We start from the raw sequence: 22335 nt of genomic DNA on the forward strand, positions 1-22335 counted from the left end.
GTGATGGAGGCAGGCAGGAGAGATGGGTTGGATCTGGGCAAGGCTGCAGTGGCATCTCTCTGAATCTGGATAGATTGTCATGCCTCCTGCTGGATTGCCTGCAAAATTCTACACAAACTGGTTAAAGACATTTACTATGGCTTTTGTAGGCTGGTGCCCTACTGGTTTAAGCAGGGTGAAAACTTTAGAAGGCTTGGGCCTTTAACCATCTTCCTAGTCACAAAATCCACACAGACCAAAGGCCAATCAAGTGTGCAGTCTGCAGCAGCCATGACAGTTTCTGAGACATGGAGGGGGAAGACACCAATGCTACCCCAATGCAATTCTGTGGCCACCAAACACAACTCTGATGTTTTTAACCTTGGAGTAAGTCTTGGTTGCAACTCTGTCATCATAGGCCTGCTATAAACCCAACTCTAACCTGGGGGGGTGGGGGCGGTGTCCAGAGCCAAGGCAGGAGTACTCTGGGCCTGTCAAAATCTTCACAGCAAGATCACCAGTGACTCCTAGATTCCCTGAGCAGTTTTGCAAGAGAGAGAGAGAGAATAAGGAATCTCTAGTAGTTAAACCAGGCAGTTTGGGAGCAGACTGTGGAGGCAGCTTCCTGTAGCCACAGACTGCCACAGTCCACGCGGCTAGCACACATGTCCACAGTCCATGCAGCTAGCACACATGTCAACCTGCATCCTATAAAGCAAAATATTAATCCTGGGTCAGAAAAGTTGAGGTTAGCAGCCACACTCATTCCAAAATGACTGGTCCCTTGATCTTAAAGAGTTTATGAGAGCATAGGAGAGAAAAAATGGAGAAGCAAAATCTTAGTCTATACCAAAGAATTGTCAGGATCATATGTACACTTGACTCTTAGCATAGATGGACATAAGGAATAACACACTGGTTTTACATCATTGTACTTATACCACATGCCGTATATTAGAACGTTTTGGAATTTTTCTTGCACCCAAACCTGATCAGTTTGGGTTTGAAACCTGGGTTGTTGTTTTTTTTTCTTTGGCTTGGAGTCTGGTGATAAGAGTCAGGATTGCCTCCAGGCTGTTCACTGTGACTCCACCCACAGGCTGCAAAGACCAGTTTAACACAAGAATTAAAGTAAGTTAAAATAGTAGTCAAAAGCAAGTAATTTTGAAACCATGATGCCAGATTTTACATGTTTTACCAAGACAGACAGACATACAGACACTTGTGCACAAGATTTGAGGAGCGCTTAGAATTTTTTTTCTTAAATTGGCCATGTAAGTTTTCTGGAATTCCAGTGGCAAAATTGTTATTTTGCCCATATTTTAGAACCATGTGGTCAGTTAGAAAACAAAAAAACTTTTCCTAGGAAACAAAAATTTTCAGATTTTCTGGCAAGGAAATGAAGCCACATTTTGAGAAACCAGTTTAGCATTTGAATTGCAAGGCACATTTGAATTGCAAGATGGAGTTGGGGGGGGCGGGGGAGGGCAGGGCCAAGTCCCAGCCCTGCCTCGAGGAATTTGAGGAATTTTGCATGACCATTACCTGGGGTATGGGTGGAACTTTGATGGAACCAAGATGGCACTTGCTAAAACCAATTCTATTGTCCACCATGTGGTCATTGCTAGGGAAAACAGTATTTAGCCAGCAACAAGCAGAACTTAACCGAATCTCCAAGCTTAACAAACATCAGTCAATGCAGATGTTAAACAGATATTGGTACCTTTGGAAGCTGGTACCAGTCCTTCACGGGCAGGCAGGCAGAAAGGAGAGAGAGAGAGAGAGAGAGAGAGAGAGAGAGAGAGAGAGAGAGAGAGAGAGAACTCCATCTGCCCGAGCGCTCATTGAAGTTATGTAAGTCCAAATTTGTAAGATTGTGAGCAGCTTTAGACTGTTCCCCACTTGATGAGTGACCAGCAGAGCTGAACTGTAGAAAATCCAAGCTCCCTGGTAATGGTCACTCACCCTGGTTGGAGTTTCAAATCTGTTGTGGTGGATGATTGTGCCCCTCCCATGGTAAGTGATTAGCGGAGCTGAGGAGTCAATATCAAGCGTCCCCGATATTACTCTGGTCAGCTGAAATGTGAGAGACAATCAGCGATGGAATCGTCACCCCAATCACTGTGTCTCGGACCGAGCGCGGAGTTGGCCCTGTGGCCGCGGCCCTGTGGCCCTATGCTACGGTCATTGAGTGGGACTCGGAACTTGGCGCCAAGATTTTTGGTGTGGCCCAGAAGCCTCGGCCCTGTGGCCCTACGGTAAATCGGAAAATCGGATTCGAGCCCTCGTTTAGATGATCACTTACCCTGGGTGTGAGGGCAAATTTGTAGATTGTCGTGGTGGATGGAAGTAGAGCGCTCAGTCAGGAGAAGTTACCTCGGTGGTCATCTGGTTGGGCTTAGGACAGCAGAATAGGTCCTGGAGGCAGCTTGGACCCCCCAGAAATGGGGGAGCAAATTCACCGGGAAGCCTATCCCGGGTTCGGCACCAATGAAAGCATAGGTATTGGCCATCCCAGAGGACCATGAGGAGATAATCACAGGCAGGAGAAGAAGGTTCATAAGGTTTATTAGTGGGGCCATAGTTCCCACTAGAGAGGGAGCTACATGGCATCTGCACCTTATCCAGGTGGCAGGTTCTCTCGCTGGGGGTAAAGGGGAAGTAGTTAGGTAGTGAGTAGGGGTGGCTCATTAGGTATGGGTGGATCTGGGGGCTAGTGGGAGAAGCTGAGGACCTGAGGCTAGGGAAATGCCAATACCTATGCTTTCAAATGTCACCCTCTAAGGCAATGTCTACCAGACAATATTACTGCTTGCTTTTTAAGGAGGCAAAATGATTTTAGAGTTATACTTTCTGTATTCTCTAATAAAACAGTAACATTTTGATACTTTACATTCCTGCTCTGATTAAATATTTTAGATGTTTTTTAGAATAATTAGGATTTCAGATCATCATCACACTCAAGAAAACCAGCAATGAGGGTTTAATTTATATGAAATTGCTTATCCCTTGTTCTCGTGAATATCATCTTCAATCTACCTTCCTAGCTCCACTATTCAGTTCTGTACCAAGGGTGCAGTTTAACAATACATTTGATGCATTAAGTGTTCTGAGTGTGAACCAACTTGGCACATTACCTAGAGGTTTAGTAAATACTTGCTCGGTGAATATTTTAATTGTACATTCTCATAGAATCTTTTAAAAGTTGCAATTATTTTTTGTTAAAAAATAAATCCTTAACTTTGAGATCTTGCTTTATACATGCTGTGTGTCACTCTCATTTGAATGAAAGTTGATGTCTCAGCTGCTTTGGTCATAGTAGTTGGCCAAGGCTTGAAGCATTGACTGATTCATGGAAGATACCTTTGTGAAGGCCCTGATTTGCCCTTTAAGTGAACAAGACAATTAGAGTATTAGGGGGCAGTCAAAGGGAAGAGTAACTCATTTTGTATTATTTTTTACCTTTTATATAGGGAATTTATAAGGGATAATTATTCAACATGTTTATAGTGCTTTGAACTCAGTATAAAAGCCCTGGTTCTGGGCATGGTGTTTTTTCCATATTATAAATCCCTGTGCATTTGTCAAGTCTGGAATAGGAAAATCAGGCTTGGTATATCAGATTTGGATGCTCTGGTGGAGAAAGAAAGGGAAAAGCCAAGAGAGTTGCCTTTATTGCACTGTAATTCCCATGACTCTCTCACTGTTTTCTGTTTGTTTTGGTTAGCAAGATAGCAACAATAGTTATGGACTGTATTAGTAAGATACAAGATCTAACAGTCTTGAGGTTATTCTGCCATCACACATGGGACTTTCCTGGAAAAAAGTACTTCAGTGAAATTTGATTTGCCCCATTTATAAAACTTGTAGAGCTGAAAAATCAGGAAAGGGTATGAAGAATATACATACATGCACATTTATAAATGTATATGTACACACATATATCTATATATATAAAGAAAAATATATATGGAGGAGAGAAGTCAAAGTATAGGAAAGTGGATTTGCTTAATTAGATATTACTGGATAAACAAGATATAATAAACCTGCAAATATGAAAGATCTGTTGAGAGGTGAAGAACAGTTTTTGTCAATTAGGAAAAAATAAAGCAAAATACAAAAGAAAATATTTCAAAGGCAAATTGCTTTTTAAAATATACTAAATTGAACTACTTCTCAATGCACTTTAAAAATGAAGTATTTGAAAATTTTAACATATCTACTTTAGATATGCAGCAGTAGTACAGATGGCTAAATGCCAATTTGAATTAGAATTTAGTTGCTTTTTTGGCTTATTGTAATTTACAACTAATACACTAAAAGGGAATTATTGTATTTCTCTCCCACTCAACCCTCATTCCATGAACATTACAACATGCAATTGGCTTCAGTGATTAGGTGTGTGGGCTTTAGATTCGAATCCCATCTTCCTACTTAGCATTCCTCTTACTTTGAATATTTACTTCACAAATGTAAAATGAGAATACTATCTATCTTACCAAGCTGTCAAAGATAAAATGAACCAATGTGTTTAATTACATGCCATAGTCACTAATCATAACATCGTCCTCTGTGGTTTACTAAGCATTTGCTGTGTGCAGCAGGTGCAACAAGTCAAGAGATCCAATGAAAATATCCTAAATGGGTATTTTTCTTGTCCTTCTTTTTAGAAAAGGAAAGGATGGCCCAGGGAGGGTTTACGAAATATCATTTGTGGTGCTTGCTTCGGCAGCACATATACTAATATTGGAACGATACAGAGAAGATTAGTATGGCCACTGTGCAAGGATGACATGCAAATTTGTGAAGCATTCCATATTTTGCTCAGTCCCACCAAGTTAAAAGGAAATGGGTGTGTGAAAGTGGGTTGCCCACAGGGTCCTGAGTTTCTCAGCCCTGCTTCTCCCTGCTGATCTTTGTTGTTGCTGTTTTTTAAATAATAATTACTTATTGTCAAAGTTGTGTACAGAGGGGTTACAGTTTCATACGTTAGGCCATGGGTACATTTCTTGTACTATTTGTTTCCCCGCTGATCTTTGTTGGGTGGCCCTTCTTCCTGCACTGCCACTTAGAGCCCACAGCAGCCTGGCTGCATGCTTACTAAGTTCCCCAGGTTATCCTCGAATCTGCACCCAAGTGCATGCTGCATTAGTTAAAAAAAATATATATATATATACATATATGTATATATATATCATTTGTGTAAGCTACTTTACTACTAGATAATTCCTTATTAAAATTTTACTACAAAAATGAAGCTTTTAAGAATTATTTTAAAAACCTGCTTAAAGTTGCTCGATTTTACCCAAAGATGTGGCTGAGACTAAGCTCTGATTCTTTGTTTTGTCTTACCTATGACTGTCTCATCCTGACCAATTTCAGATGATTAAGAAGGAAGATAAATGTAGGTCATGAAATTAAAGGAGGGTGTCATAAAGGAAGACAAAATATACAAATGATTAAGCATCAATGTTCTTCCTAGGCAATGAAAGGCCTCCTGAAGCAATGTTTTCTACCTGATTTTTCAAGAAAGAAAGAAAGAAAAAAAAAGACTGTTGAGAGGACTAAAAAAAAACTTAGTTGAATGGCTGAAAATATTTATTTGTTCATCTAAACTAATTTTTGGTTTTCTTTTAATGTAATGTTTATAAGATATAATGTAATATCTTGGTTTATATATACTATAGGATTACAATAGAGTGGGAAGAACAGAGGGAGGGAGATTTTGGAGAGTTGCACAGTGAGCAATATTACAGCTAGGAAGAGTAAGTTATGTGTTCTATGATATAGCAAAGTAAATACTGGTTATGTCAGAGTAGAAGAGAACAATGTTAAGAATGTTAAAATCATTGTTTGAGTAGTTCTTACACAACATCTGATATCTTCTAATTGCAGTACATTTATTTCCTGTTGAAAGTTAGATTTCTTCCTGAGAGTATTTAGATCATAATTACATATACTATTTCTGCAACAGAATGAACACCTATTTTCTTTTTCATAGGCTGCTCTTTATGGATGTGGCTGCTGGGCTGAGAATACTGGAGCTCATAATCCCTACTCCACAGCTGTGAGTACCTCAGGTATTTGCTGCTTTCATAACCATTTTTCATAACTACAACTTTGCCAGCCAATTAATGATTAAAAGCAATATTTTAAGGGAATACAAAGCATATGCTAACCACTACATATACAGAAGCATTGCTGCATACAAAAGATCTTTAGAATTTGAGCTTTAAGTATTTAGTACCATAGTGTAAATGCTTTGCAAATATTTTCAGTACATCTCTAGAGTTAACCATACTTAATTACCTTTTGTATATGTATATTTTCTCAAATGACCTGTGATACTGTCAAATTTCATTCACAAAAGATATAAAAGCTTCAAAAGTATTTAAAAATTAGCAGATAATCTTTTGGGTAACATTGACAAAACTTTATAAGATAAATTTCAAAATGTATAGTTACGATTTCAACTCTGGAATTACACCTTTAATAGAATGTAAATCCTCTTATATCTGTTAGGAAAGTCATTATCATTTAGAGAGTGAGAGTGAATATTTCTGTATGTGTGAGTGTGTATGTGTGTGTGTGAGAGAGAGAGGAGGAGACAGACTGATATTTAATAAGAGGACTGATTGTTTACTTCCAGATTTTTATAATGCTTATACCTAATATGTTTGGAATCTTTTCTCTTTCTTTGTATTGTGATACTGGTGATGATGCAATAATCCCTTTGCCATGTTATCCTGCAAGTTACAGTTTTATTCCTTTCTCTCTAATATCTTCAAGCTTTATTCAAGGAATGCACAGATGTCTCTCTCTCTCTCTCTCTCTCTCTCTCTCTCTCTCTCTCTCTCTCTCTCTCTCTCTCTGCCTTCTTTTTTTCTTTAATTTTTTACCATATTGATTTCTAGGTTGTTTGTTTTGATTTGTGTTTGGTCAGTCATGGGGATTGATCTCAGAGCCTGGGAGCTGTCCCTGAGCTCTTTCTCTCAAGGCTAGTGCTCTACTACTTTAATCCACAACTCTACTTCCTGCCATATTGATTTCTTCTCCAAGACAATGAATAATCCAGTCCAGCAGCTTGCCTCAGCGTACTGTTTACTGATACCGTGATCTTTTATGGAGGTGTTGCCTGTAGCATAGTACTTGGTGTTTAATTTGGATTGTCCTTCTCTGATGTGTTGCTTCTTACTCTTCTTCACAGACTCTACTTCCTTTGTCTTGCCGTTGATTTCAACCTCAGTTTGGGCCTCTGATTGATTTTCTTCATCTCTCAGTGTGCTTCCTCTTGGTGATTTAGTGTTCTCATGATTTTAACGGTTCTCTTCTGGGGTATCAGCTACATCTATGTTTACTTTGGACTCTTGAAGTCCATACAAGTCTCTTCTGACTTCCTGGACTTGCCCTTAGAGGCATTACATACACACATCAGGTTCTTCCATTTTCACCCTGTGGCCATCTGGTGCTTTCCAGACTCTTTTTTTTTTGGCCAGACCTGGGCCTTGGACTCAGGGACTGAGCCCTGTCCCTGGCTTCTTTTTGCTCAAGGCTAGCACTCTGCCACTTGAGCCACAGTGCCACTTCTGGCTGTTTTCTATATATGTGGTGCTGGGGAATTGAACCCAGGGCTTCATGTATGGGAGGCAAGCACTCTTGCCACTAGGCCTTATTCCCAGCCCTCCAGACTTTTACTGTCCCTTACTATCCTATTCTTTGAAATCTTCGCACCATTGTCATAGTTTTTGCTTCCTTTTGTACTCACCCTATCCTATTTCAGATCTGTGTTTTCTTGCATGCCTACAGTAGCTGCCTAGCTGACCTAGCTTCTGTTCTTACTTGAGTGTAGAAATATGATTGTGAGCCACTGGCCTTTGAGGTAAAATGTAAATATGAATTAATATTCAGTTCAGGCTATTTTAATATATTGACAAGAAATTGTCTTAATTTAATAAAAGTAAACAAAATATAGGGGCTGGGATATGGCCTAGTGGCAAGAGTGCCTGCCTCATATACATGAGGCCCTGGGTTCGATTCCCCAGCACCACATATACAGAAAAGGCTAGAAGTGGCGTTGTGGCTCAAGTGTCAGAGTGCTAGCCTTGAGCAAAAAGAAGCCAGGGACAGTGCTCAGGCCCAGAGTTCAAGCCCCAGGACTGGCAAAAAAAAAAAAAAATATATATATATATGTATATATATAATAATGGGCTAATTTTTAATATTTAGCACATAACAATCTTGGTATGTAATGTTTCTGAATTAGCCTGTGCACATAATTAAGTATAGTTCTGTGTCTATGAAAAATTGTAGTACATGAACTAAGTGAAGTCTCAAACAGATAATTCTTTTTGTTATTGTGGTAATAGTGATAGTACTCAATTCTTGCTAGGAAGGTGCTCTACCATTTAAACCATGCTTCCAGCCCTCGTTTTTATTTCAACCCCTTTCCCCCCAAAATATTAGATGCTATTATGTTTTATGTATAGGTGTTTTCTCATGTCTAGATGTTAAGAACTTAATTCTGTTTTAAACTGAGCCTACCTGACCATGTCAGGCCTACCTGGCCTTAACAAAGAGACTCAGTCTCCTTGGGATTGTCTATTCCTAGCCTAACACAGTTTGATGATATAAAAGTTGGACTAAGAATATATTCTATGACTTGTAATCTCTTGAGTAGAATGCAGTGGGCTTATAAAGCAAAACTTGTGAAACTAAGGATTTTCCCTCTTTTTAGATATTTAGTTTTTTGCCCCACCCGCATCATTTGTCTCAAGTTCATGAACTAGAATAATCAAGTTGTCACGTTGCAGCTGGCCCCTGTTAAAGGATGAACCAGCATGACCTGTCGAAGATAAAGTTCTCCAGTTCCTTTTATGTCTGTAGGATTTGTATGCTTGTTTCACTCTTGTTTCTCTTGGGGCATACAATAGAAACATGCAGAATTGGGTGACCAAGTCATAAGAAAGGTGGAACACAGAATTTTGCAATTGTTTCTCCAAAATAAATATTTGTGCCTTTGGCTATTGCAGAAAATCCAGAGACCTGGCCTGCATTTTGGGTTTATATATCTTGGAAGGTGATAATTGAAAAGCAGAGAGAAGATAGTTAGTTATGGTCAGAATAGGGCTTTCCCAAGGCCAGACAAGCGATTTGGTCACTAGCCTAAGGGATAAACTCCAGCATCTTGTTCTCATCACTGAATGAGATGAGTGAGAGGTGGAGTTGTAGGAGCTGATCTAGTAAACTCTTGACAGAATGTTCTGGGCATTTACCTAGCTGGTAATTTACCTAGCTAGCTAAGGAGCAGAATAAACACCTTGTTTCTTACTCAGACACATTAGCTATGGGACCTGGAAGCTATGGGGCTAGGAAGTCATTTGTACAAAAGGAATAAGATCTAACAATATCCTTCATTGCCACGTGAATGGAAAGAGATGCCACATGGAAGGCACTTAGAATACTTGTTGGCCAAGTGTAGAGGCTTCATACTTTGTGTGTCCTATTGAATCTAAGTTACTGTTATAGAAGACTGTTTTTTTTTTAATACTACTAATGAAAAGAAGGTACTGCTAAATAGAGTATTTTGTATTGTTTTGTTTTTATTAACACATGATTATTATTTTGCAAGTCTTGTGAGTAGTCACTTCACTGATAATAAGCTAATACCTTATTTCCACTTCCATGCCTTCATGTATGTAAAATCACTTTAACATTTGAATTCTTTACCATATTGCAACCCTTTAAACACATTCTAAACAGCTATAAATTCAACACATGTAGTTCTATTATGCATATAACTGAAAAGGACAATGGCACTTCATTGCCATCACAGCTTATAGGATAGCATAGGAGGACACCATCATCCTAGTATAACTTCTGAGTTCAGAAACTTTTAAAATATGACAAAAATATGTTTTTTGAATTGGTAAACTAAAACTTTTAGAAGTTTTTTTTTTTTTAATAAATAACTTGTTTTGTGTCCTCTTAAAGCAATCTCTTGGGAAAAGAAAGGCTGTGATATATTTTTGTTTTCTGAGTACCTGGCAAAGAGCCTTACAGATGGAAGAGTGTCATATATAAATGAAAATTAAGAACTATGTAGATGGTTTCAGCCTCTTCTAAAAGTGTGTTTGCCTTTTTCAAAAGGTTATTCACCATGGAGTTTATATAGCATTGTAAAATATGACTCAATTTGCCAAACTCAGAATCACACATAATTTTTCAGTAACACATCAGATACAAAATGTGAAATACATTCTGTGGTCTGTCTGTAGCTATGGAAAGGAGGAACAGATCAAAGATTAGAAGATCAGGAGGAGAAAAAAAGCAAAAGATGAAGTTTATGTTCTCTTTGACCTTAATGTTGGTCTTCTGTTACTTGTCTATACTGTTTTCCTTTTCCTCCCAAAGAGAAGCAGTGGGTCCAGCAGGCAATGATAACAACAGACTAGATGTTAGGAGATGTAGAATCTTCTTAAAGGATTCTGGAGGGGACAAAGGTCTGCTACCCAGTTTCTAGTTGAAGCTCAGTGCTTGCTGATTTTCTAGTTTGTTTACTTTTCTAGGTCTTGTCTCTGGGCAGGACTAGAAACCTGACCTGTGTGGAGAACTGTGGCCCTGACTTGCCTGGAATCACTTGAAAGTGAATAGGATTTTAAGAGATGGAAAATTTAGGCCGAGTTTGGTGGGTTATTCTTGTCATCTTAACTATTTGGGAGTCTATATCCTATCCTTCTATAGGAGGAAGATAGGAGCAAGATTCAAAACTAGCCTGAGCAAAAAGTTGGTAAGACATTGTTTCAGAAAACAAGCCCAGTTGTAATGGTTTATGTCTGTGGTCCCCAGCTACTAGGAAGTAAATTTTGGAGAACTGTGTTCTGAGGCTAGCCCTGGACAAATGCGGAAGATCCTATATGAATAGCAAGCTAAAGCAAAAAGGGATAGGGGTGCGGCTCAAGTGATGAAGCCATAAAGTGCTTGCCTAAAAACTGTGAGGTCCTGAGTTCAAGCCCTAGTACCACCAAAAAAAAAAAAAAGAAAGAAAGAAATAGCCTTATGAGCTAGTAGACAAGTGCTTCTGAGTGAATACAAGTTCCATTGGGTCACACTGCTCTTTAAGGGTTGGGGAGAGGCAGAAAAAAATTCATATTGCTGCTGCTGCTGCTGCTACCTATGATTCCTCCTCCTCCCTCTCCTCTTCCGCTTTCTCCTTTTTAGCACCATTTTTCCCTCATTTGTATTCCATTTATTACAGATGTATCTGGTGAGTAAAAGCCCAGTTATACTCAGAACTCTGTGTTCAATCACTTAGCTTTCAGTCTCCCTTTATTTTAAGTGTCTCCCACCTTGCCCTCGGGTTGGTGCTTTTGCATATCTTTTCTTGGCTACTCAGTTTCAGCTATCTTGGCTGTCTTGCTATGTGCTTCAAGCAGGCTATGAACATTTCCATCTTAGGACCTTTGCATGAATTGTTTCCTGCCCCTTAGTTCTCTCTACTTAGGAATTCAACCCTCAACTCCACCACATCAGGTCTTTATTCACCTGTCTCCTCTTCTCATGGAGAGATCATGGAGATCTTTCTTGACTACACTATGTAATTATATGATTCTTATTTTCCTTCTATAGTTCCTTTCCATACTGTATCCCTTAACAGTTTATCTCTCTGTCTCTCTTTCTATCTCTCTGAGACAGGGTCTCACTGTGTAGTTGGAAATAACTATGTATCCCAAGTTTCCCTTGAGCCTGAAACTCCTAAGTGCTAGGATTATAGGTATATGCCACCATGCCCTGAGTATTTTATTTTTATTATTCTTTTTTTTTGTCAGTCATGGGGCTTGAACTCTGGGCCTGGGTACTGTCCCTGAGGTCTTCGGCTCAAGGCTAGGGCTCTACCACTTGAGTCACAGCAACACTTCCAGTTTTCTGGTGGTTAACTGAAGATAGAGGCTCATGGACTTTCCTGCCTGGGCTGGCTTTGAACTGTGATCCTCAGATCTCAGCCTTCTCAGTAGCTAAGATTATAGGCATGAACCACAGACTGATGCCCAGCTTATCAATATTTTCTTTCTGACAAATAACTGCATCATGGTAGAGTGAGATAGGCCAAGACTAAATGAGTTAGTACTAAAAGCAAGGTAAGTGAGGTTTTGGGGTCATGTACTTTGTCCTGAGCAGAAAATGCCTAAGGAAGATGGATAAGGGAGAGATGTTTGGAGCTTAATTTGGCATCTTAGGTGGTGGTCTCTAGAGGACTTTGAATGATCAAATTTTCCCTTGTATGAAGTAGACATTCTTTTCAGTAAGGAAACATTCATACTTTTGGAAGATACATGAAGATAGATGTTTCATCTCTGATGTTATTCTGAAATGGTGAGCAATGATTCTGCTTGTAAGAAGTAACACTGGCCAAGGAATTAAACAAACGTAGATGCATTGTACTGATAGAATTCAGTCTTTATAGCCCACTTTACTTCTTTAATTCACTGTGTGAGGCAGTGATGTTTCTCACTACAGGACTGACACTTTGGCTTTTCAGAAGCTTCTTTTCCTTATGAAATAATAAACTTTTAAAAGCCTGTTACATTCATTGAAATTCTTAGAGTACTTGTTGTAAGGAGTAGCTACTTAAGTTGAAATAATTTGAGGTCTTATATGTAGACTTGGAAATAAAGCCATGAGAACCTTTTGGCAAATTATGACTTCTAGATGTGAGCGTAGATGAAACACTTAACATTTGTAAACATCATCATCTTAAAAGAACTTGACCCTTTGGACTGTTTGGATATTGAGGATGGGGAAAATATAATTTATTTACAGTAACAGAGTATATAAATTCCTAGCATACTTCCAAGAAATAAAGTCATGATTTAGGTTCGGAATTCTGTTTTGATACTTCACACCTGATGAACTTTTAATATAATATTTATTTTTGTGTGTGTGTGCTGGTCTTGAGCCTTGAACTCAGAGCCTGGGTGCTGAACCTGAACATTTTTCGCTCAAGGATAGCACTCTACCACTTGGCCATAGCTCTGCGTCTGCTTTATTTGTGGTTAATTGGATATGAGTCTCACAGACTTCCCTGCCCAAGCTGGCTTCCAATCACAATCTTTAGATCACAGTCTTCTGAGTAGCTAAGATCACCAGCATGAGCAACAGTGTCTGGCTTATTTCCTCCTTTTTTATGTTACTAAAGTCACTGGTGGATCACAATAAAGCAGAATTCTGAATTATGCCAGATCATTTCCTAAGAAACCAGTTAAATAGGACAGCTTTTCTTATATTGTTTCTTAAAGGGTTTAAATAAGTTGACTTTTTTTCTGGTTGTGACATAATGTATGATCATTGGAGATAATTCAGAAAAGGAAACTAATAATTGTCTTGTGATAGCAGCACTATTTTTGGTGGATTTTTTAAAGTGTTTTTTTTTTTTTTTTTCTTTTTGCCAGTCTTGGGGCTTAAACTCAGGACCTGAGCACTGTCCCTGGCTTCTTTTTGCTCAAGGCCAGCTCTCTGCCATTTGAGCCACAGAGCCACTTTCTGGCCTTTTCTATATATGTATTGCTGAGGAATCGAACCCAGGGCTTCATGTGTCCAAGGCAAGCACTCTTGCCACTAGGCCATATTCCAAATCCCTTTTGGTAGATGTAAGTGTTTTAAATATTCTTCTGAATTAAAATTTAATACACGTGAAGGATGTAATTTCATGTATAAATTGGTTTAGGTATTTTGTTCCTTGGAAACGGATTTTAATTGGCTTTCAAGTGACAAAGCAGAAGTTGGTTTAGAGATTTTTCTTCTGTGCAATTCTGTATATATGCTAGTAGAGAAGTAACAGCATAGACTAGGTACTAAAAGGCACAAAATCTGTGACCTTACTTGACTTCATGTCAGTGCAGAAATATGTTTAAGTACTGCCTGTATGAACAGGCTTCTGTGGCTATAATGATGCTCTGTGGCATCTATCCCCCTGGAGAATGCACCCGGTAGTGTGCCTCCCAGAGTCATTGTAGTGTAGAGTCCACTCAGTGGATCTGATGAGTGGAGCATTGTTGCAGCCTTTAGTACTTCCCCTTCCTGACTTCCTCACCAGTTCCATCCACACTAGTGTCTTAAGGTTAGCATTGCTCATCCCACTTATATTCACTGAAATGTCTCCATGGGTTCCAGCAGTGCTCAGCACTGGTAAGACTTGCTCTGAGGTTGACCTGATTATAGTGGATCAAGTGGGCCCCAAGATGTTCTTTTGATGTCTGCAGTTTTTCAGATTTTTTTTGTGTGTGTCTGTGCTAGATACTTAGCTTGCATTGTTTTGTTGTTGTTTTGTAAAAGAACAGACTTCTAATTTTAAAATATGAGGTAAAGAAATGGTAAAAAGAGTAATAAGCTCAAGTGATGGGTTAAACTTCCAATGCTGCAATCCTTCATGTATTTTTCCCTTTGATTGTTCTCACTTGAAAGAATGCCTTTTCCTTCCTATTGTCGAGTACTACCTGCTGTCAGTTGGAGAAGGAGTAAGGCGAGCAAACTTGTCAAAGACTTTCTAAGCTCCCTTCATATGGTTCGCAGAAGCAGAGCTGGATTTTCATTTCTTCTTTCATTCAACAGGAGTCCCTTTCATGTTTGAAAATTGAAAACGCCTGTTGTTCAGTGTGGAGCGAGGATGTGTGTGCCCTCTGGCACACCTGTTTCTAATTTCCTGACTTGAAAGCATAACCCATCAAAAGGAGCAGAAAAACAATTTCTTTCTGACACGCTGCTTCGTGGCTCTTACTGGACCGAAGGCCTTCGTGGCTTTGCCTTCTTGGTTCTCTCTGTAGAAGGTTCTTGTTAGAGGCAGAATTCACGCAATACAACTCATGCCTTTTATAGCACAGGGCCATTTTGGGATATTATTCTGTGTGGTGGTGCTTCTTTTCTATTCAGGAAATTTACTTGAAATAAGATTTACTTTTAAAATATGAAGATAGGTCTTTAAAGATTTTTATATTAAATTTGGGCAAATATTTGTTAGAAAGTTATATTTCAGCTAATCAGCCAATTGACCAGGAGTAGGGTTTGATTGAGCCTACAAATGTTTAAATTCCATAGTGCTGTTTAACATAAATCAAATATTTCCAATGCTTTACTTTAGATTTTTGTGCACTTTAAAGTCTTGCCAACTTAAATGATTATGAGGCACAATGTGTTGACTTTGAGTTTTGTAAATTGAAATTTTATTGCTATGAAAGTTGTACATGGTATAACTCATCACTTTCTGAAGGTTGGTAAGTATGTCTGATCTTGGCAAACTGTTATGAAAAATTGATGTCCTGGGAATTTGAGGCTTTAGCTTAGATACTTGAAGGAGTGTAGGTCTTCAGTTCCTTTAAAGGTTTTCCTGAACATTTTCAGCATTTCAGCATGTTTTTTTCAGACATAAAACTTTGGTTTGGGCTTTCAGTTTCTATGAGTTCTCCAAATACTAAAGTTTTTGTTTGTCTGTTTTTATTTTTTATTTGTCATTTTGAAACAGAGTTTCTCTGTAGGCTGAGGCTGGCCTTGAAATCCAGAACTTTTTGTTTCCTCCAGGAGACAGAGGCATTCACTGAATTATAGGCTTGATGCCTCAGTGATAGAGCAGGTGGAGTGTACTCTGATTTTCTTCTCAGAACTGGTGTTTAGAATTCAGGACCTTATGTTTGCTAAGCAGGTACTCTACTGCTAAACCATGCCTAGCTGGAATTTTTTTAAATCAGTGTAGCTAAGATAGCTACTAAATTCATGTCAAATGATAATGAAGATTTTAAATAAGGATTCTAAGGTTCCCTGATCATTTTGTTTTATTTGAGTTTTTCCTTATCCTTAAAATTTAGATTTCCCTTTGCTTTACCTGTTAGGCTTTGTTTCTCTTGCTAAAACAAATGGGATGTAGAAATACAGTATTCTCAAACTTTTTTTTCACACAGTTGTTTAACATAGTCTCATTTGATTTGTCTTAGTTACTTTGATTTCATTTTACACATAAGGAACAGCTACTTCTTTGTAGTTATTCTCATTAGAATCATCTGTCTGGGTCTGGATTAAGTATATGCAACACATTCCTGAGCTTTCTTTCTGTAGAATAACATTTGCAGGTTAAACCCTGTTCACATTATCAAGTTTACAGACAATTTCCAGCAACTGACTGTTAATTGTGTTAGGTAGGTTTTATTTTAATCTACAAGTCTGGGAAACATTTACGTATAGGAAGCTTTCATTACCATCATTCACTTTATCTATTGCTATTGCAGTGCGAACATCTTAGCACTAGTGCCAGTTTCTCTTTTTTGCTTCTGTTTAGATCCCTTCCCTCTTTATCTATCTGCTAAAACTTTTTTTATCCTTTCAGATTGGGCCCAAATATCTTCTTTTCTGAAGCTGTTTTCTTTTCCCCTCTCCTACTTTCCTTCCTTTCCCCTCTCCCTCTTTCTGTTGATCTGTCTTTCCTAACTCACATGCTCCTTTCATCCTTGCTTTCCACGCTCAGCTCCATAGATTTATTCCAACTGAAGTCAGTGGTCTCATGGGGTTCTTTGTACGCCTCTATGCCATTGCTCTTCTACAAAGCTGGGGAGATTCTTGAGGTAGAGTTTGGTGGGTGAAAGGCACAAGACGTACTTAAATGCCTGTTGGGTTGAATTAAAAAACCCTTTCAACTATACAGTGCTGTCCACGTGTGACACAAATCAGTAGAAAGTAGACGTTTTTGTTAATTAAATTTTATTGTCAAGGTGATGTACAGAGGGGTTACAATTATATATGTAAGGTAGTAAGTACATTTCTTATCAAGCTTGTTACCCCCCTCTCATTTTACTAGACTTTAAATGTTGAACTTTGGTATTTTTCTGAGGTTATTGGTATGTGGTAGGATACTCTCTTGAAGTACTTGCAATGGTAGCAAGCTCTCAATCAGCAACATGGTCACCAGAATACACAGCAATGCTCTTCCGTGGACTGTGCTGCTAAACTATAATATGTTCAGTAGGTCAGATGCATTAAATTCATTTTTGAACTTTTTTTTTTGCCATCCTCAGGCTTGAACTCAGGGACTGAGCACTGTCCCTGGCTTCATTTTGCTCAACGCTAGCACTTGGTCAACTTGAGCCTCAGCTCCACTTCTGGCCTTTTCTATATATGTGGTGCTGAGGAATCGAACCTAGGGCTTCATGTATATGAGGCAAGCACTCTTGCCACTAGGCAATATTCCCAGCCCTAAATTCATTTTTGACTGATGATACTCAGAACTTAGAGTAGCTTTATTTGGCTGGAACCCTATTTTAAGTTGAGGAACATGCTTTGGGTTGCATATAACAGAAAGTAAAAATGAGACAGTGAGGGAGGGGGTAACATTGTTTTAAAGGAAATGAACTCTTGGCCTGAATTACATAACCGTAACCCCTCTGTTTAGTCTTTTCAAATAAAAATTAAAAATTAAAAACAAAAGAAATTGTCTTCAAATCTGTCTTTACAAGTATAAGAATGTTCAGAGGTAGATGGCTCCTGGGTAGGTTGGACCCTGTGCTGCCTAGATGACATCAAGAACCTCATTCTGCCTTTTTTTTCTAGTTCTTGCTGTGTTGCCCTTACTTTTTGATCACTTTCTCAGGATAGTAGAGTACTGTGTTGCCAGAAGACTCATCTAAAACTCCTTTTCATAGTTTTTTTCTTCCCTCTCCTGCCCTTTTTTCTACTCTCTTCCCTTCCTTCTCTCTATCCCTCCCATTTCTCTTTCCTCTTTCCTCTCATTTCATTTATTCTCCTTCTCCTTTCCCCTTTCCCTTCCCTTCACTTCTCTTTTTGCTTTTTTGAGACAGGATCTTTCTGGGTTTCTAGGGTTGGTTTAAAACTTGAGAACTTTCTGCCTCAGCCTCCTAAATGCTTGGACTGAAGGTGTATGCCTCTAGAAACAAAGAACACTTTCTTCCAATCTGCTGATCATGTTTTGCTTCATATTTCAATCCTTGCTTGTTTTTTTTTTGTTTGTTTTTTTTCCAGACCTGGGGCTTGAACTCAGGGCCTGGGCACTGTCCCTGAGCTTCTTTTGCTCAAGGCTAGCATTCTACCACTAGAGCCACAGTGTCACTTCTGGCCTTTTCTGTTTATGTGGTACTGAAGAATCGAACGCAGGGCTTCATGCTAGGCAAGCCCTCTATCACTAAGTCACATTCTCAGCCCTCTCTTCATATTTTACTGACTGGATAATATCATATGCCTGTTCTTGAGCTAATACTGACCAAGGGTTGTGGTGTTACCTATGAACCAGTGATAAGCCCTGGACATGCCTGCCTATAGGTTGTGTATATTACTATAGGTGAGGGGAATAGAATAAAATACAAATTCTATTAGAAAGGAGGACAGGAATACCTGTTGTGTAGGTAGATAATCCTAGGAACCTTGACCCTTGGTATCATTTTGTGATACATAAGATGCTAATAACAAATGGCCTTGAGTGTTTGCAGGGCCCAGGTCCTTGGGTAAATGCTTTGCATGTAATGACTTTTACTTTTTTTAAAAATTAATTTATTTTTTTAAATTTTATTGTCAAACTGATGTACAGAGAGGTTACAGTTTCATACGTTAGGCATTGGATACATTTCTTGTACTGTTTGTTACCTCCTCCCTTATTCCCCCCTCCCCCCTCCCCCATGATTTTTACTTTAAAAGAGAAATCTGAAGTTCAGAAAGGCCAAATAGTGCCTAAAAAAAACCAAAAACCTTCATTTGCTGATGGTACAGAAATGTGAGAAAGATGAACAAAATCTAATTTTAAATTAAAAATCAAACTACAAATATTATTTGCTGGGTATTTAGAGAGTTAAAAACAAATATAGTTGTCAAGCAAATCTGTTCTTAGCAAAGCCATTTCTCTTGCCTTTTTGACTAGCAGAGCTGACTGAGGAGAATGGATGTTTTTATTTTGAACAATCAAATACAGTAGATTAAAAAAATGCCACCACAAAGTTTGTTTATATCTTCATTTCACTTAAATTGAATAGATGAAATGGTATCTGGCTTTTTTCATATTGTTTATGTTCTGCTTTGCTTTTTGGTTTTGGGACAAGATTCTTAGTTCTATTTGAATTTGTTTTTTATTCGAGTATCATTTGCAAGATTAATGTGGAAATTAACAAACAAAAAGTATTTCTATTTAGTAAGCATCATTGTGATTATGCTAATATGACACAATACTGTGCTGTGCCTCTAGCAAAATAAAAAAGAGCTTTTCCCTTAGCCTCCAACAACTTTTTTTGGTATTCTATTTTTTATAGATGCTGACAATTTCAGCCATATTCAATGTCTTTCACCCTTGTGAAGCCTATGCTTTCTCCCTAGTACCTCTCAACAGAGCCTGCTTTTCTTTTACTTCCTCCAATCCCCTATTTATCAACAGCTTTTATTGAAGTTCTTCATGCTATATTTGCATATAGTTGTCATGTATATCAAAATTTATACTTTTTTTTCTGTTTCCCTTCCCCTTCTCCTAAGTAGTCTTCTAGTTAGACTCATTTTCTATGTCCTTATGTGTGTGTATATGTAATATATATAATGTGTATAGATTTATCTATATATGTTCATGTCTGTGAATATGTATGTATGTCATTTAGTTTCAGCTTCTATGTCTTAGTGTTTGAGCTTTGCTTGTTTCTCTAAATGCTATGATATTTATTTATTTAGTTGGCCAGAAGGAAAGAAGGCATTTTGCATGTGTAATCACTGTAATACACAAAATAAAGGGTCATTTGCCTGGCCTCACTCCCTTTTTTTTTGCCAGTCCTGGGGCTTGGACTCAGAGCCTGAGTACTGTCTCTGGCTTCTTTTTGTTCAAGGCCAGCACTCTGCCTCTTGAGCCATACTGCCACTTCCGGCCTTTACTGTTTATGTGGTCCTGAGGAACTGAACCCGAGGCGTCATGCATGCTCGGCAAGCACTCTACCACTGAGCCACATTCCCAGCCTGGCCTCACTCCATTTTACCTCATTTAATTCTAAGTGCAAACCTATATAGATGATATGTATCTTACTTTATATAATAAAGGGCTTATATAAATGTAATATATAAAATGAGAGTTGTGAAAGTTGATTTCTTTGTTTTGTGGACAGGATTTTGCTATGTAACCTAGCTAGCCCTGAACTCATGATCCTTCTGTTTCAGCTTCTCATGTGCTGAGATTACAGGCCTGAACTACTATGTCTGGTCTAAATAGTTGTTTTTGTTCAGCGTAAGTGTAATATAAAATAAGTGTGTATGTGTGTATGCATGTGCTTGTGTGCATGCATGCACACATGCATGAGAAAACAGATTACCCAGGTGACTGCGAAGGAGTCTCTGTTTGGTTACCTATTATTCCTCTCCAAACTTTTATGGCTTCACACAATAACTTTCCTTGCTTTTCATGATAATGAGCATTAACTGGGCTTGATATAGACAGTTATTTTTTGCTGGTCATTCTTCGGGATTCTGATATGATGGTGATGTAACATTAGATGTCTTTGATGTTTCACTCTCTTGACTGGCATCTTTCTGAGTTAATATGGCAGTTTTATCAGAAAGGATTATCAAGAATTCTCATTGTCTAATGTGGTCCCTACCTCTTCTTGCATGATAATTGTATTTTTTCTGTGGTAGTTAAAGACTCTTAAAAGTGCAAAAAGTGAAGCATGTTAGACCTTCATAGGGCTCAGACCTAAGACTGGCATTATGTTTCTTAGAGTAAATTATTTAGCCAGTCCACATGCTATGTAGGAAGAGATCACATAAGGTGGCAAACAAGTGTGTTTCATTGAAGACTAGCTAACATAGTAACTATTATTATTTTTGGACCAGCCATTCTCTAAGTACCTAGAAACTATGAGTTTTCTTCTAGAAAAGTGCATGTGAATACAATTACTTGCATAAATGCAAGTATAAATAATTCTAATATTTTATAAGATGTTTAGTTATGGATTGTTAGCCTAAGTATTGCTGATCTAACCCATAAATTTATTAACTCCGACATTAGTGATAAAGCTAATAACTTTATTCCTTTAAAACAGTTACATAAAATTCTGTTATGCAGTTTATTTCCCTTAGACTTGTCACTGAGTTGTTTCCTGGTTTTGGATCGCAGAATAAAAAGATTGGCTAATGACACATTTCTTGGAATGTATATGCTTGTTTTTAAGTAAAACGATTGGATGTTTAAATTATGCCATTAAATACATATGAAAACATCTATATCGTATATGTAAATTATGACTTACAAAATATAATAAAATACCTTAAGAATGGCATCAACTTAGCATGAACATGTGTTGTATTATTTTTCAAGCTTTATTAATATATGGGTGAGAAAATTATATCTAAAAATTGTGCCTTGTGTATTGATATACATGAAATAGTATTACATCAAGATAATTAACATGCCAGTCAATGCACATAGTTACATTTATTTATTTATTGGTACTAGGGATCAAATTTAGGATGTTACATTTGCTAAGCAAGCACGTTGCCACTGAGCTATATCCCAGCCACCTTTGTGTGTGTGCGTGGGTGCATGTGTGTGTATGTGTGTGTGTGTATGTGTATGTTTGTGGGTGTATATGTGTGTGTGGAGAAAATAATATTTAGATTGACTCTTTTAACAAATATCAAGCATATTATACTATTAATCATCATGTTGTACATTAGTTCTTCAGAGCTTATTCATCTTTGTAACTGGTTTGTACTATTGAACCAACAACTGCCCATTTCCTCGTATCTTTTACCCTTGGCAAGCATCCTTCTTAATGAAATTTAACAAGAAATGTACTCACTGCCTTACATATGAAACTGTAACCCCTCTGTACTTCACTTTGACAATAAAGAAAAACAATTTTTCAAAAGATTATGAATTGTTTGTCATTCTGTGTCTAGCATAGCATTGTCTTTCAGGTTCATTGCTGTCATAGCCATTCTTTTTGTTTTTCCCCCCTCTTTAAAAAATTTATTGTAAAGGTAATGTACAGAGATGCCACAGTTAGATAAGTCAGGTAATGAGTACATTTCTTTTTGAACAGTGTCATGCCCCCATCATTTTCTCCTAGTTTTTCCCCACGTAATGCCCCGTTCCCTCAAGTTGTATAGTTCATTCCCCACGTAGTGTCTAGTGAATATCACTGTTGAATTGGGCTCACCCTTTGTCTCACCATTTCTGTGCTTCCCCTCCCCAAAGCAGATAAATTTATGTACAAGACAAAGTGTACAGAAATAAAAAACAGAGGCAGAAGGGAATAAGTGAAAGGAAAAAAAAAAGAACCCCAAACAGTATAGTAAAAAACCTCTTATTTCCCCTTCTTGGAGTTCATTTCGATACGCATCATT

At 38.1% G+C, this 22335-nt stretch overlaps 1 protein-coding gene and 1 non-coding gene across 6 annotated transcripts in view; both read left to right on the plus strand.

The window, feature by feature from the left end:
• Positions 1–22335, plus strand: part of Tasp1 (taspase 1) — a 208123-nt gene that overhangs the window by 97073 nt on the left and 88715 nt on the right. For 4 of the 5 annotated variants that reach the window (XM_048348782.1, XM_048348785.1, XM_048348784.1 and 1 more), the window contains one exon: positions 5981–6059. In XM_048348782.1, the coding sequence (XP_048204739.1) occupies positions 5981–6059 (79 nt within the window). The remainder of the gene's footprint in view (positions 1–5980; positions 6060–22335) is intronic. The other variant, XM_048348783.1, reaches the window with a different exon arrangement.
• On the plus strand, positions 4696–4802 carry LOC125354059. The gene has a single exon (XR_007211443.1). It is a non-coding gene; the product is annotated as a U6 spliceosomal RNA (small nuclear RNA).

The sequence above is a fragment of the Perognathus longimembris genome, chromosome 6 (genome assembly GCF_023159225.1).
Source record: "Perognathus longimembris pacificus isolate PPM17 chromosome 6, ASM2315922v1, whole genome shotgun sequence".
NCBI classification, from domain to species: Eukaryota; Metazoa; Chordata; class Mammalia; order Rodentia; family Heteromyidae; genus Perognathus; species Perognathus longimembris.